This window comes from Nyctereutes procyonoides, unplaced genomic scaffold, assembly GCF_905146905.1.
Source record: "Nyctereutes procyonoides isolate TBG_1078 unplaced genomic scaffold, NYPRO_anot_genome, whole genome shotgun sequence".
In the NCBI taxonomy this organism is placed as follows: Eukaryota; Metazoa; Chordata; class Mammalia; order Carnivora; family Canidae; genus Nyctereutes; species Nyctereutes procyonoides.
The window spans coordinates 37,300,302-37,315,655 of record NW_026575134.1 but is presented as its reverse complement, the minus strand read 5'-3'; the positions used below and the strand labels follow the sequence as shown (position 1 = coordinate 37,315,655).

The following is a 15,354-nucleotide window of genomic DNA, read 5'->3' as shown; positions in this document are numbered from 1 at the left end:
CCACTGTTGGAGGAGAGAAGGCTGTTTGTGATGCTCGTCTTGTCCATTATTGATGGTGGATTGGTATTCCTCCATTGGGCTGGTTCCCAGGAACCCGGGGAGCCTCCTTAGATGATAACTGTCTCCTGACACTGTCCAAGCTTTCACTAAAAAGCCACTTTTCTCCTGTTCTTTGCTGTGCCTGGAATAACCATCACTCACCTATCTCTGTGAATTCAAATCCTGCTTGCTCCTCCAGACCCAGCTTGGATCGCATCAGAGTCTGAGATTTCCCTGCTGTCCCCAGCTTCTTACTGATCCCTGCTGCCATAAAAGTCTGGCTTTTGAAGGCTGCTCCATACTTCTCCTGCTGTGGGAAAAAGTAGAGGCAGGAGAGGCAGCTTGAACCCTGGCTTGGTCATGGAATGACCTTGGGCAAGGTTTTCAATCTGTCTGAGATTTCATTTTCCATCTGGAAATGGAAATAAAACAATACCTACTTTACAGGGTATGATCACCATTATTATTCAAATTACTATCTCCTTGATATTAAGGCTGTACATTTTCCCCCTTCATCTTTATATTGCCCTGTGATTTCAGTTCCCATAGCGCTGACCTTGGGATCTTTCTCTGACTCAGAGAGTTCATGCTTAGTTGTTGATGGATGCTGCCTGTCTACATCTGATGCTCACTTTCCCAACCCTAGGTTAAAAGGTTTCACTGGGACTTTGCATTTTAAGAGGTTATTTTGGACTGAGAGGGGTTTTGAGCCCATTCATTCCCTTTTTGATGACTGTTTTCGGGAATAATCTAGCACCTCTTTGCATTTATTTCCATGAGGCTTCAGAGATATTTCTCAAGATGCTATCCTTTATTCTTTTTACACCAATACTTTGAAGCATGCATTTTTAAATTTTCTTTGCACAGAGGGGGGAACAAAAGTGCCCAGAGAGAAATGAAGTGATTCACACCCAACGTCATGCAACAAGTTAAAGCTAGAGCACTGAGCAAGACCCTAGTTCTTGACTCCAGCCTTGGGTTCCCGTTCACTGACCACATGAAGTAACTGTCTCCATTGCCCTGGATACAAGTTAGTCTTTTAAATTCATAGAGACTCGTTGACAAGTCCCTAGACAGCTTTGCAGAGGATGTTTGTCCTCCTGAGATGGGGCAGATGTCCTGGAGAGCTCCTGTCCGGGCTGTGCGACAGAGGTGTCTGCACATGTTACTCCCTACCCACGCCTTCCTTCTCACCCACTTTCTTCTGGAAAGCTTGGGAACAAGGTCTCCTCCCACCCAGTCAGGCTGAGACTCACTGGGCCCCCACTGTGAAGCTACCGCCTCTTATGTCTCTCTCCCCCACCCCCAACACAGCCACCTTGGTGCAGTGCGGAGCTGCGGGGTTTATACATACGGGGCCCCTCGCCTAAACGAGCGGCCAGTCCATTAACTGTTGTGCCTCGGTTCTCCTTACCGTAGAAGGGAATCGTTTTTAAGGCTAATAATAAGGCTGGGGCACCTGGGTGGCTCAGCGGTTGAGTGTCTGCCTTGGGCTCAGGTCATGACCCCGAGGTCCTGGGATCGAGTCCCGCATCGGGCTCCCTGCAAGGGAGACTGTTTCTCCCTCTGCTTATGTCTCTGCCTCTCTCTCTGTGTCTCTTATGAATAAATAAATAAAATCTTTAACAATAATAATAAGGCTAATGTTCCATTTTAGCCATTATGAGGTAAGACCTAAATAAAGAAGACATAAACGCTGCTGTAAGGTTTATTAAGATGCTATAACGAGTGCTCACTCCCTCCTTCACTGTGTGTGCAGAACTTATCCTCCCTCCTTGGAAGCCAATTCACAGCTCTTCTTTAGGGATCATTTTCTTAAAAGTCAGCTTCATCTACTCCAACACATGCCACCTGCTTTCTCTTTTCTGAGCAGTGGTTTCCAAACCTGTATGGACACTAGACTTACCACAGAAATTTTTTTGTTTTGTTTTGTTTTTTAGAAATTGTTAAAGTACAAATGACGTTTAGATAAAACACGTAGGGCTTGACACTTTCTGTGGGTTATGTAATTTAATCCTTCCAATAACCCAGAGAGATAGATACTATTATTTTTCTTGTTATGTCAAAAAAAAAAAGGACAAAAAAGGACCCAGAGAGGTTAATTTGCCCAAGGTCACACAGCAAGTACATGGCAGTGCTGAAAATCAAATCCAGGCAGTTGGACTTCAGAGTTCTTACTCTTAACCACTTTGTTCTGTAGCCACTCCCCCCAACTGCCCCCCACCCCCCGATGCTTGGCATTTCGACAGGGGCTGCTCTCTAGTGCTTTGTTGTTCATCCCACTCATTGATACTCAGCAGTTAAATAATGATTTAACCTGTCCGAATGAGCTGGTCTCCCTTTCCAGGCTGGGATCTGTCTAACACATCCCCCAGTGTGGAGCTGAGTTGTGGAATTTACTTATTTGGGTGTATTTTATTCCTCTGGTCCCTTTACTTGTGTTTCCTTCCAGCACTGGGTGGGGAGGGACTTTCTAAAACTGTTTCCCAACCTGGCTGTTTCTGTCTTGTCCCGTCAGGATGGGAGTCTGCAGTGTCCCACGTGTAAGACCATTTATGGAGTGAAGACAGGCACCCAGCCCCCGGGAAAGATGGAGTACCACCTCATCCCTCACTCCCTGCCTGGCCACCCCGACTGCAAAACCATCCGGATCATCTACAGCATCCCTCCTGGCATTCAGGTGAGCTCACTCTCAGCCACTGGCTACTTTGTTTTGTTTTTATAGTTTAAATGTTTGCAGGTGATATGTGTGTCTTAATCCGTTTGGGCTGCTATAACCAAATACCACAGACTGGGTGGCTTTGAAACAACAGAAATTTATTTCTCACTGTTCTACTGGCTGAGGAGTCTAAGGTCCGGGTGGTGGCAGATTCACTGGTAAGGGTCTGCTTCCCAGTTCATAAATGTCTTTTGGCTGTGTCCTCATGGCAGAAAGGGTGAGGGAGCTCTCAGGGGGTCTCTTTCATGCGGGCACTAACCCCATTCGTGAGGGCTCACCTTGTCACCCACCCAAGGCCTCACCTCCAAATACCACTACCTCGGAGGTTAGATTTCAACCCATTCGTTTCAGAGGGACACAGACTTTCAGTTTCTAGCATTCCATCCCTTCCTGTCCTTCTTGCGTGTAAGATACATTCTGTTCTGATAGTGCCCAAAGTCTCACCTGATTGCAGCATTACTAACTCTATAAAGCCTATATCCAAGGTGTCGCCTACGTACCGTGTACATCAGAGGTGAGCGAAACCCCAAGTACAAGTAGTTCCTTTCCAGGTGGGAAGCCAATGAAATTGCACAGGTTGTGTGGTGGAGCCCTCAGGAACGGGATTGGTGCCTTTGTCCCAGAGCACCCCCACCTCCCAGGGCCGCCCCTCTCCGCTTCCTGCATTGAGGCCACACGGAAAAGACAGCTGTCTGTGAACCAGGAAGTGGGTGCCCACTGGACACCGGCTCCACTGGCACCGTGGATGGCCCAGCCTGTGGAACTTGTGAGAAACACATTTCTGTTGTTTGAGCCACCCTGTCTGTGGTATTTGGTTACAGCAGCCTGAAAGGGCTAAGAGAATTTTGTGCTATGAAAAGTTTCCTTTCGGGATCCCTGGGTGGCGCAGCGGTTTGGCGCCTGCCTTTGGCCCAGGGCGCGATCCTGGAGACCCGGGATCGAATCCCACATCGGGCTCCCGGTGCATGGAGCCTGCTTCTCCCTCTGCCTGTGTCTCTGCCCCTCTCTCTCTCTGTGTGACTATCATTAAAAAAAAAAAAAAAAAAGGGTTATTTAAAAAAAAAAAAAGAAAAGTTTCCTTTCTCGCATCTACACGGCCTCACCTCCTGTGCCCAGCCTCTGCCATTGTTCTCACTGTCATATGTATCCCCCAGGATTGTCTCTGCCTGTGCAGCGAAGATTGTTTCCGCCCCTTTGTGCACAAAGGATGACATGTTAGATATACCTTTCTGCATCCTGCATTTTTCAATTAACAATATAGTTCGTAGATCTTCCCATATCCATGTATCTTCCTCATTCCTGCTCAGCTCTGGGTGATAACCCATCATATAAATGTACCATGATTTATATTCTGCAGTCTCCATTTGATGGGCATATATGTGGATTGTTTCCAATCCTTTGCCACAACAAATAATGCTGTAATGAATACCCTTGAATGCGTGTGAGTACATCTGTAGAATAATTTTCCAGAAGTAGAATTTCTTTGTCAAGTCATATTTGCATTTTACAATTTGATAAATGTTCCTTGGCTTTGATTTTTGGAGGCATTTCTCTCCTCTTTTGATTCTTTGAAAGACAGTCCTAAGGAACCAATGGAGCAACATTCCTACCAGTAAATACAAATGTGTTCCTTCCTGCACACATTGCAGCTTTTTCTAAATGATCTAGGGTATTTACTGGCTTCATTTATTTGGCAAATATTTATTAGTTCACCCTTCCTTCCTCCCTCCTCCTTGCCTTCTTCCATTTTGTCTTTTATTCTTTTTTTAAAAAGATTTTATTTATTTGGGAGAGAGAGAGACTGAGAGTAGGGACAGGGGGAAAGGGGGGCCCTGGGCCCTTACCTACCACTAAGTAGGTAGCCCCCCATGCAGGGCCTGATCCCAGGACTCCTAGATCATGACCTGAGCTGAAGTCAGATGCTTAACTGACTGAGCCACCCAGGCACCCCTTATACACTGGAAGATGGATTATGGGCCGGGCATTTTCTAGGTGCTGGAGAAACAATGATGCTCCCCTGAAGTCCCTATTGTAGTGGGATAAGGAAGCCAATACATAAATGCACAACCAAGGTACTTCCACCTATGTGGAAGAAAGAAAACAAGAGGGTGTGAGAATCTGTAAAAGAGTTCAATAAAAAACATGGTTCTTCCTGGAGGGTCTTACCAGCCAGTCAGGGAAAATAAATACACATCAACTAAACTACAGAGCAAGGTGTGGTGTGCACCACTGATAAATATGGTGGGAGGCCACACAAGGTCTCCAAAGGGTGATAGACCTGGGTTCTGACTGCTGGCTGACTCTTTATTGGCTGGGACTTTGGACAACCACTTGACCTGGCTGAGCTCAGTTTCTTTATCGGTACAGCTGGGAGCCTCCTGTGCAGGAGTTTTGTAAGGATCAGAGACCACTTTTGTATGTGGAGACTGTGGTACTGGGCAACGTGCTCAGGTGCTCAGTAGCTGGTCACTGGCAGTCCTTGAGTTTGCTACCTGTCAGGATAAGGAAGAGAGCTTATGTCTGTCTGTCTGTCTGTCTGGGAGGATTGGAGGAGCCTTTCTAGTACAGGGCACATGGTAGGAGAGCCTGGAGAGCCATGAAGAAATGGAGGAGAGCATTTTTAGTGGGAGGACACAGTGGAACTATAGCAGAGAGGAAGTGGGGGTATTGGAGGCCCATGAGGAAGGGTTTAATTTGGGGTTTGCAACTTGCAGAAGTGGAGGATGGGAGGAAAAAGAGGGCACATGAAGGTTGTAGAAGACTTGACAGTGAAGGAGGACTGTGGCCAGGCCCTGAAAGGACACCAACCCTCGGAGGGCTGTAACTTTGTCAGGCTGTGGGGAGTTCTGGGAAGCTGCTGGGCATGACTAGCATCATGGAAAGGTGTGGTTGGGAATGTGCTTCAGGAAGGTCAGCCCGGGAGAAGAACGAGGGGTGACCTGATAGGCCAGTTAGGAGACCACTCTGGTCATGGGGCCTGAACACAGGAGGCGCTGGCGACAAGGGAGAGCGGAGATCTGGTTGCATGTGGGGGCCTCTGAGACTCCTGGGATGATTGGAGGCAACCAGTTGGGATGGTAGAGACATGACTGACCATAAGGGAGTTGGGAGAAAGCCAGTGGCCAAGGAGGCAAGTACAACAGACTGAAGTCCGAGAGGATGGGGCTTGGGGAGAGGCAGCTATTTGGCAGGAGGCTCTTTGTCTCCAGGATTGAGGAAGGACGGGGGTACTGGGGGTAGAGGTGCCCATGGCACCTCCAGTTTGAAAACCCAAGCTTGTGTCAAGGGAAATGCAGCTCTTTGGGTCAGGACAGCCACTCTGTGCACTCGGCCCCGACGGTCAGCAGGTGGACACCCAGTGCCACGTCCCTCCCTGTCCTCAGAGAGCCTAGGGACCGCAGGGGCTCGGGCTTCCCCGACAGGTGGAGAACTTGAAGCTCCGCCTTCACTTCTGAGAGCGGTTCCCTGGGGGAGAAACTGCGGGGAGTTTGTGATTTTATCATTATTATATTATATTATTATTATATTGGTTTCACCTAGAAGGGGTTTTCCAAAGGGTTCCACAGACCCATCCCTGATCAGAGATGCTCAGAAATCACAAATATTTGGGTGGGACGGGAAGGGGTTGGGGGGATGGAAGCGCTGTGGTACTGGGAGAAAGTCCCTCCCTTTTCCCCGAGTTTCTCAGGGGGCCTGTGGACCCTTTCTGGACCCTGATCAGGATGCCTGCCTCCCGGCTGAGTTCTGCTTCAGTTTCTTTCCCACCCAAGCAGCCTGGGACTGCTTGCCTGCTTGGGGGATTGCTGCACAGCCACGTTCAGTGCAGTATTATTCACATTATTCCCAAGAGCCAAGGCTGGGAGGAAATCTAAATGTCCATTAGTGGATGGACAGACGGATAAAGGTGATTGCAGGGCTCCTGGCTCAGAAGCACTTTTGTTATTCTGAGTACTTCAGAGGTAAGCAGTTCACCATGTGCCCCAGGAAATCTAGGCTTAAGTTTCGGCCAAGCCTTTGGAGAAGCCCTGGAACTGCTGTTGCTGTCGTTGTAAAACAAAAGAGCCAGCATAGCTGACGGGTGATGATGTGCTCATACTGTGCACCGGGGTCAAGCACACTTAACATGCATACCCTCCCTGTTTAAGGCATGGGGACCCACGCCCCAGGAGAAGGCTCCAGCCAACACGTCTGGGAGGGGGTAGCTCGGAATCCAAGCCCAGGGCATTCACTCCACAGCGCATACGTGAAACCGCCACTCCCACAGTTTTGGGATCTGTTCTGTGTCTAGACACTGTGACCATTATTATTGTCATCATTATTTGAGTTGCTCATGGTCTGCACCCCTTTGTTAAAAATATTTTGAAAAATGCCCCTCACTGTCTGTCTTTCTGCTTTCAGGGGCCAGAGCACCCGAATCCTGGGAAGAGTTTCAGCGCCCGTGGCTTCCCACGACACTGTTACCTCCCGGACAGCGAGAAAGGGAGAAAAGTAAGAGCCGGAGTCTGGGTGGGGTGGTGGAGGATTTACAGCTCTGACAGGGCCCCAAGTTTTGCTTCCTGCCGTGCTGGGTCTCTTTTTATTCTAGATGCACATGGTAACAGGATCGTATTTGAGTAACCCTAGGTTAGGGGGGCTATGATTAGAATTCTTTTCTCTTGCAGGGTGATGGGGGCAGGGTGTTTTCCTCACCTGGATATTACTGGCAATAATTCATCTATTTTAGGATCCCTTCTATCAGGCTTTGCTGCTTAGCAGCTGGTCCTGGGACCAGCACCAGTAGCAACACCTAGAAGCTTGGTAGAAATGCAGAACCTTAGAACCTACTTCATTTTAACAAGATTCCGGTGATCTGACAGCAGGTTAAAGCTTCAGAGGCATGGCTCTAGGGCAGGGATCTTAATTTGCGGGAGAGTATTTTTTTAGTGTATTTTTGTATTCTATAACTGTCCCAAAAGGCAGAGGGAAAACTCACTGGCTTTCTGGATTCCCAGTGATTCATGGTCACATTTCAGTAGTTCTGTAAATTGTAAAATTAGAATAAAGTTTTTATGTTCATTTTTCTGTGGCTAAGGGCAGAAAATCATTGGATTTTCAAAACCTTGCCTAATCTCAAAAAGGATAAGAACTACTAGTCTAGGGGGCTGTTGGGTCCCTTCTTGTGGGGTGCTAGGGGCAATGCTGGGTAAGAGGTGGATTTTAGCTAGCTTTCTCCAGGTCATGCTGTGTAACAAATAGCCTCAGTCTCCGAGGCTGACTTCAACAAATGTTTATATCTCATGAGCTGCTATGAGTCCGCTCACTCTGCTCCATGTGACTCCATGTCTTGGAATCTAGGCTGAAGGAGCAGCCCTTCTGTGATCTGTGCCCTTCCCATGGAACAGGGCTGCAAACCAAGAGAGAATCCAAGTGGAATGGTACAATGCTAATAGAGTTGCCGTTGAAAGCTTGATGCTCCTACTCACATTTCACAGAGCCCAGCAAGTCATGGGCATCACGCAAGGAATGAGGGCGTGAACTGCCTACAAGGGGCCCCTTGGGTCACATGGCAAAGGGTATGGAAATGTTCTCCTCTTACAGAGGAGGAAGCAGATAATTTGGAACAATGAGAAAATCACCCACATCATAAAGATGGGTCCAGTGCAGTGTCCTTAGATTAGGAGTCAGGATTAGTCGTCCTACCTCCTTGCTCTCAATAGCCACACTTCTGTACCTGAGCCCCAGATTGACAGTCCCGACTGCTGGCTAAACATGTCCACTGTGAAGGCCGACTGCTGAAACTTGAATCCTGGGGCATCTGGGTGACTCAGTGGTTGAGCGTCTGCCTTTGGCTCAGGTCGTGATCCTGGGGTCCTGGGATTGAGTCCCACATTAGACTCCCTGCAGGGAGCCTGCTTCTCTCTCTCTGTGTCTCTCATGAGTAAAAAAAGAAAATCTTTAAAAAATTAATTAATTAATTAATCAAACAAACTTGAATCCTCTTGCCAAGAGCTGCTCCTCTTCCAGGCCTCCTTCCTCGTGTTAATGACATACCCAGGATCCCTGGGACCCAGACTGGACACATTAGTGGACTCTTGCTCTGAGCTACCACCCTACTCAGGGCAGTTTCCCTGTGAACTGCCTGCTAAACCACTTGACTCCTTTTCTAATCATGCCGCCACTAACCTAGTAAATACTTTCATCTTTCATCTGCCACCAGATTAAGTATCCTTTTTTTAAAGTAAGCTCCATGGCCAGCATGGGGCCCATTGCAGGGCTAGAACTCAGGACCTTGAGATCAAGACCTGAGCTGAGATCAAGAGTCAGATGCTGAACAGACTGAGTCACCCAGGTGCTGCTCCCACCCCTCGCCCCCCTCCAAGTTAGGTATCCTAAAGCACGGTTTCTAGCATCAAGCTTTTTTGTTGAAAAGAAATAAAGTAGAAAAAAAACAAAAAATTGTTCTGATATCTTTCCCTTCCTTCTTTACAGTGTACAGTCTTCTCAGCTTAGCATACAGAACCTGCTACAGTGTGGGTCTAAGCCTTCCCTTGCACTAATTCCTCACCTTTATCTTTCATTTGTCTGCTGTTCCGGGGCCCTCACCTTGGGCTCTTGCACAGCAAGGTAATAAGAGCCTGGGTTTTGGAGCCAAACTGGCCTTGGTTCGAGTCCTAGTTTTGCAATTTATCAGATGCAGAGACTGGCATAAAGATTAACATTCTGAAGTCTTGGTTTCCAGATCCATGAAACAGTGGTGATAGCTTCTAGCTGTATGGACAGGATGTTATAAAAATTAAATGAAAGATGCATTTGTAAAATGACCAACATGGTGACAGATGTTGTTGTAATTATACATGCTTTGGCTCATATTTATTTACTGTGTCTTGGTGTCCTTTTCTACTGATAGACAGTTGACCCTTAAACAACTCAGGGGTTAGGGATGCTGACCTCCATCCCCCTGAAGTTGATATCTACCTGTAACTTTTTTTAAAGATCTATTTATTTATTTGAGAGAGAGAGAGAGAGAGAGAGGGAGGGAGTGGGGGTAGGGGCAGAGGGAAAGAATCTTCAAGCAGACTCCCCTCTGAGCGCAGAGCCCTACCCAAGGCTCCATCTCAGGACCCTGAGACCATGATCTGAGCTGAAATCAATCCAACACTTAACCACTAAAGGCCTACTGTTGACTAGACACCTTGTCAATAACATAGGTAGTCAATTAACATATCTTTTGTATGTTATGTATGTGATCTACTGTATTCTTACCATAAAGTAAGCTAGACAAAAGAAAATGTTATTAAGAAAATTGTAAATTTTGTAAAAGTTTTTATAGTACTGTAAAAAAAAAAAAGACTGCATATAAGTGGACCTGCACAGTTCAATCCCATGTTGCTCAGAAGTCAACCATATTCACACCTTCCTCTCCCTCCGACACTCAATTCAGAAGCATCTCTCTCCATGAAATCTATATGGATCTGCATCTAAGAGCCAACAGAGTAGTCATTCAGACCATGGACGGGAAAGTCAGGCAGGTCCAAAGTCAAGGCCTCCCTCTGCACTTACTGGCTGTATGACCAGGGCAGGTCTTATCCTATTGAGCATCATCTGCAGAAGGAAGGTTCATGAGAATACCTATTGTATCTGATTGTTGGAACTACTAAATGACCCAGTGCTTGTAAACGAACACTCAGGGGAAGGTTGATCATCTTTCTAACCTATGCTGTTGTTATTGCTGTGACTGTTGTAATTCCCCACCTCCAACCACGCTGATGGTAGTTCTTTTGTTTTTTAAAGATTTATTAATATTTGTGTTTTTTTAGAGAGAGACAGAGGGAGAGAACAAGGAGAGGGAGAGAAGCAGACTCCCTGCTGAGCATGAAGCCTGTCTCAAGGCTCAATCCCATGACCCAAGCCAAAATCAAGAGTCAGATGTTCAACTGGCTGAGTCACCCAGGTGTCCCATGGTAGTTCTTTTTTTTGAATCCGGGGCATTTTCATCGGGTGCTTTCTTCATGCTGGTTAGGGTGTGAGGCAGTTGTCTTACTCAACAATGGTGTTTTTTTTTTTTTTTTTTTTTTTTTTTACAAATTTAGGTGAATTAGAACATTCTACAAGCCCTAACACCTCTCTGAGCCTCACCTATGAAACACAGATGATAATAGCCCCTGCCACATCTGCCTCAAAGTATGGTTATAGGGGCTAGGTGAGCAAATAAATATGAAATAGCCTGGTCGAGGTCACAGCATTTCAGCCCCGTCTCTGGGGAACTATGGCACGTCTTTAGCTGTGTGTGCACTACTACCACATTGTGGGGGTGGTGGTAGGGGAGGGCACAACTTCAGAAGCTCTCGGATCATACGTGCCTTGAATTCCTAGGTTCTGTCTTGTACCCTTGATGTTGGTAGCTAACATTGGTTGAGTAGCACGTGCCAGGCAGGACTGTGAAAGCACTGGTAACGTTTAGCAGGTCATAGCATTGCCATTTTGTAAGGAAATCAAGGCTCAGAAAGATGACATAATTTGTCCAAATTCACCCAGTTTGTTGGCGACAGAGCCCAGACTTAACTTGTGGCTCCCTGACTCCACACCTAAACTCTCTCTTCACTGTGCCACTTGGGGCATCGTGATGCAAGAAGAGGTGTACCCTCGGCAAGACTCTACCACCCAAGGCATCATCTTTTACTAACACTAAATGTGTACCTTTGGTCTCCTGCCTTGACTCACTTAGGTGCTGAAGCTACTGCTTGTGGCCTGGGATCGCCGCCTCATCTTTGCCATCGGTACCTCCAGCACCACAGGCGAGTCAGATACGGTCATCTGGAATGAGGTCCACCACAAGACGGAGTTCGGCTCTAATCTCACAGGTCATGGCTACCCAGATGCCAATTATCTGGATAACGTGCTGGCTGAACTGGCTGCCCAGGGCATTTCTGAGGACAGCACTGCCCAGGAGAAGGACTGAGCTGGGCGGGGGGTGGGGTAGGGTGGTCTTTGGACCAGGGAGGGCTGTGGGGACCACAGGGCAGGAAGCGGGAGAGTCAAGATGGAGGTTGGTGCCATGCCCTCCCAACTCCCTCATCTCCCCTTCTGTCCTGTCCCCATACCCCATCCCTCTCAGCCACGGGTGGGGAGCGAGATTGAGTAAGGTGACGTCATTCATAAACCTCATCCACCACAAAGGGGACATGGGATGAGGGCCATCCTCGGTCTATTCCCATGGAGTTTTCGGTGCTGGGTAGGCAAGAACCCCCCCACCCCCCTAAATAGGGGGCATGGTCAGCACACTTAGGGTATGGACAGTGTGTGAGCACTCCATACCCTGGCCTTGTGAAGCCTGGGGTTCAATACCTCAGCTGGCTTCTTGCTGCTTCCACTCTGCTTCGAGAGCGGAGTTTCTGCTTTTCTCTCCTCCTCTGGAGGCGAGGAGCTCTCACTGTGCAAGATTGGGGGGCAAAGGGGTGAACCGCTAAACTGCTGTGACATCAGAAATCGATGCCTCGGTGTACAGCGAGGAAGCACTTCTCGCCAAGAGGGTCAGGGAGGCAAAGGCTTCTGGGAGCACATTCAGCTCCCATAATAGTCCTTGGCTTCCCTGGGCCCTCCCTCCTCAAATTTTTGACCTGTCCAAAGAGGCATCCGGTTCTCTTGTGTGGATGGATGGACTCTGGGATTCCTCTCAGGGGTGGCATCCCATGATGTTTCCAGCCCCTCTCTGATCAGACCAGAGTCTGCATCCCACTTTGCATCTGAACTGTCCTCAGGGAGAGGAGCCCATAAGCCTTCTTCCCAACTCATCCCAGACCAGCTCAAAGATTCCATGAGTTTCATCCAGTCACTGTGAGTAGAGCCCACGCTGGGCTCTGTGCCATCTGTGTCTGTGCAGATATATGTGTGTGTGCGTGTGCACCACTGGGCCAGGCTGGTGGACGGTCCCATCCTGTTCTCCCATTCTGTTTTGCAACTGTCAAACTCCAGTTCTGATAGGGATCAAACAACCAGGCTGTGGTTCCTTGACTCTTCTCACCCTTTGCCAACCTGCCCCATAGCAAACGTGGATCTGGATGGTAGTGATCACGCATCTTGCTAGTTGCCCCAGGGAACTGTGCTTGGGGAGATGTGTAAGATGAGGGCTGGACTGACCCCTTTTTATATCTCTTTGGAGATTGGATCTAACCATTTTATCCAGTCTTGTTTCTATGAGGGCTCTGATTTGTCTCCATGCACGTTTGCTAATCAGAGCCCAGAGGTGGTGCTGGGCCCCTCATCTACTACAGATTGGCCTAGAGCATGGAGGGAGGCTTTTTAGCTCATTCCTAACAGGATTGGGACCACATCATGGTCCAGTCCACCCTGCATTTGGGTTGTGTCCCAAGACTCTGTCTGTCCCCTCCCCAGCATTCCTCTTGCTTTTTGCTCCCCTTAAGGAATGAATTGGAGGTCAGGGAGGAGAGAAGGGGGAATCGAGAAGGGAAACCCAACTCCCCCTTTGAAAGTGGGTTCTTTGAACTATGTGTTTGGGGGAAGTTCCTCTGGATACTAATTTGAATTTATATACCTCATGTTTTGGGGGTTTGACGTATATATATTCCATATATATTTCATAATATTCAGAAGGTTTTCGACGCTAGAAAAATTGAAACAAAAGAACCTTCAGAAATGGTACTTAAGTTAGAACCTGAAGCCAGGCTTTCCTGCAGACTGGCTCCGTAGCTGCTTGCTGTTCATCCGCAGCCATTTTGATGTTGGTGTGGCCGGTGGATTCACCTGAATGTCTCTCAGTTCCTTGGGATGTGCTGGTGCTGAGCCTTTCCTCATCCTCCCCATTTGCTGTCCGGATGCTACTGGCTCCAGCAGAGGGAGCCCTGGTAGGGGGATCCGTTCCTGACACCTTAGTTCCAGTTTCTCCCATCAGCCGCCATCTTATCGCACCAGCGGACCAGAACATTGGGCCTGAGTTCACCGCACCACAGGGCACAGTTTCCTGCCATAGTCAGGAGGAAACACCTGAACTCAGTGGAAGGGACGTCACCGTGGTGTTTCATATCACACCCGTGCCCTTGGCCAGGCTACCGTGTACCAGACATCGCTGAAGGGCCTCCTCGTAGACCATCTCGGCCTCCAGTGGGAGGCCTGGGCCAAGCGTCTGCTGAGCTTCTCACCCACAGGGATGAGGAAACAGACTGAGGGTCGGTGGGTAGAAACCCACAGCTGTGGAGCAGGTGGGGAGAGAAAGAAAATGCTCTGTGACACCTGGCAGTGGGCAGCGGTTTCCCCACAGGAGGCAGAAGAAGGGATGCAGGGGGAAGGGGACAGCAGGCGAAGAAGGGAGAGGACTCAGAGGGGGCCAGGCGGGCAGCGTGCCAGGGGCAGTTCCACGTTGAGAGTAAGTCTTCATACCTCCAAGCCTTCCCTCCTGGGATGCTGACTGTGTTTGTGCCCCAATTCCCTACCCCCCCCCACCCCAAGGATGCTCCGAAGGGGCAACCACATCCTCATGCTGCCCTTCTTGCGGGGCTTTTCGGGCAGAAGGGATCTTGAATCTCTTTCCTAACACTGTGCCTGGCAAAGAGGGGAGCGTCCCTTTGCCCCTTCTCCCTGCCAGCCTGGAAAGGCACAGTGTCGGGCTCAGCGAGAGCCCTGCCGGCAGAGGTCCTGAGCACCCACCGCCCCCGACATAGGATGTTTTCCCACCACTGTTCTCGTTGTGTCCCCTGGCCCGCGCGGGGAATCCCATGCCTTGCCTTTCATGCACCAGCAGCCTAGTTTCTCCCTCTTGAGTCTCCAGGGATGACAGATGGGATTGCGGACAAACTGTCAGATGCCCGTCCCTTCGAGGTTAATTGTGTATATGTGGTTGTGCGTGCCTTTGTGTTTCATACCTGCTCCCCAGCCCTTTTTTGTAAAACTTGGATTTCTCTGTGGTTTTATACTTGGTCGAAAGTACTCGTCCTGGTATTGCACGATTGTGTGCATGAGAGGGTAGGGGGCAGTCCCCGTGTAGCACAGGAGAGGGCCCTGTGCCCTTTTCTTGTCTGTGCTCACTGGCATTTGAGTGGGGGATTCCTGGGAGAGGGAAGGTGAATGTCCTGATGTAAATCATTGTGACTGGTGTTTTGAAGTCCTTGGTGTTGCTCTGTGAGAGGACATCGCCACCTGGTGCTCACGAGGTGTGTGTGCAGAACAATAAATGGCAAGTGAACAACCACAAATTGCTGTTAACCTTCTGCTTTTTTGCAAATCAGGGTACCTGGATATGAGGCCTGCGGGCCACCTCCCCAAGTCTGTGAGCAACCACAAACCCTGAATGGGGGTGGGGGAGTCCCTTTTCTCTTACTTTCCCCCCACATCTGTCGCACCCACACATTTCACCAAGGGATCTGGCTTGACTCCTTGTTCCTCTGAAGAAATAGACCACACGGCAGGGGAAAATGTAAGTGAATCTATGCGGGAAAGAGCGCCTTAAAATACGAACATGTGCTTCTTATGGTTCCCTCCACGTGACTATAATACAGGACGTTCCAACAGTTTGCAGGCTGTTGCTCAAACACATGTTTAGCATTAATCCTGCTGCTAACACAAACACGAAACGCAAATGCAAATGCAAAGCTGCCCTTGTCACC

The 15,354-nt window shown here is 48.7% G+C and overlaps 1 protein-coding gene across 1 annotated transcript in view; it reads left to right on the top strand.

The window, feature by feature from the left end:
• Positions 1–14,943, top strand: part of DTX4 (deltex E3 ubiquitin ligase 4) — a 34,001-nt gene extending 19,058 nt beyond the window's left edge. The window contains exons 7-9 of the mRNA XM_055300987.1: positions 2,558–2,719; positions 7,157–7,246; positions 11,463–14,943. Of these exons, the coding sequence (XP_055156962.1) occupies positions 2,558–2,719; positions 7,157–7,246; positions 11,463–11,696 (486 nt within the window). The 3' untranslated portion in view covers positions 11,697–14,943. The remainder of the gene's footprint in view (positions 1–2,557; positions 2,720–7,156; positions 7,247–11,462) is intronic.
• Positions 14,944–15,354: the final 411 nt, after the last annotated feature.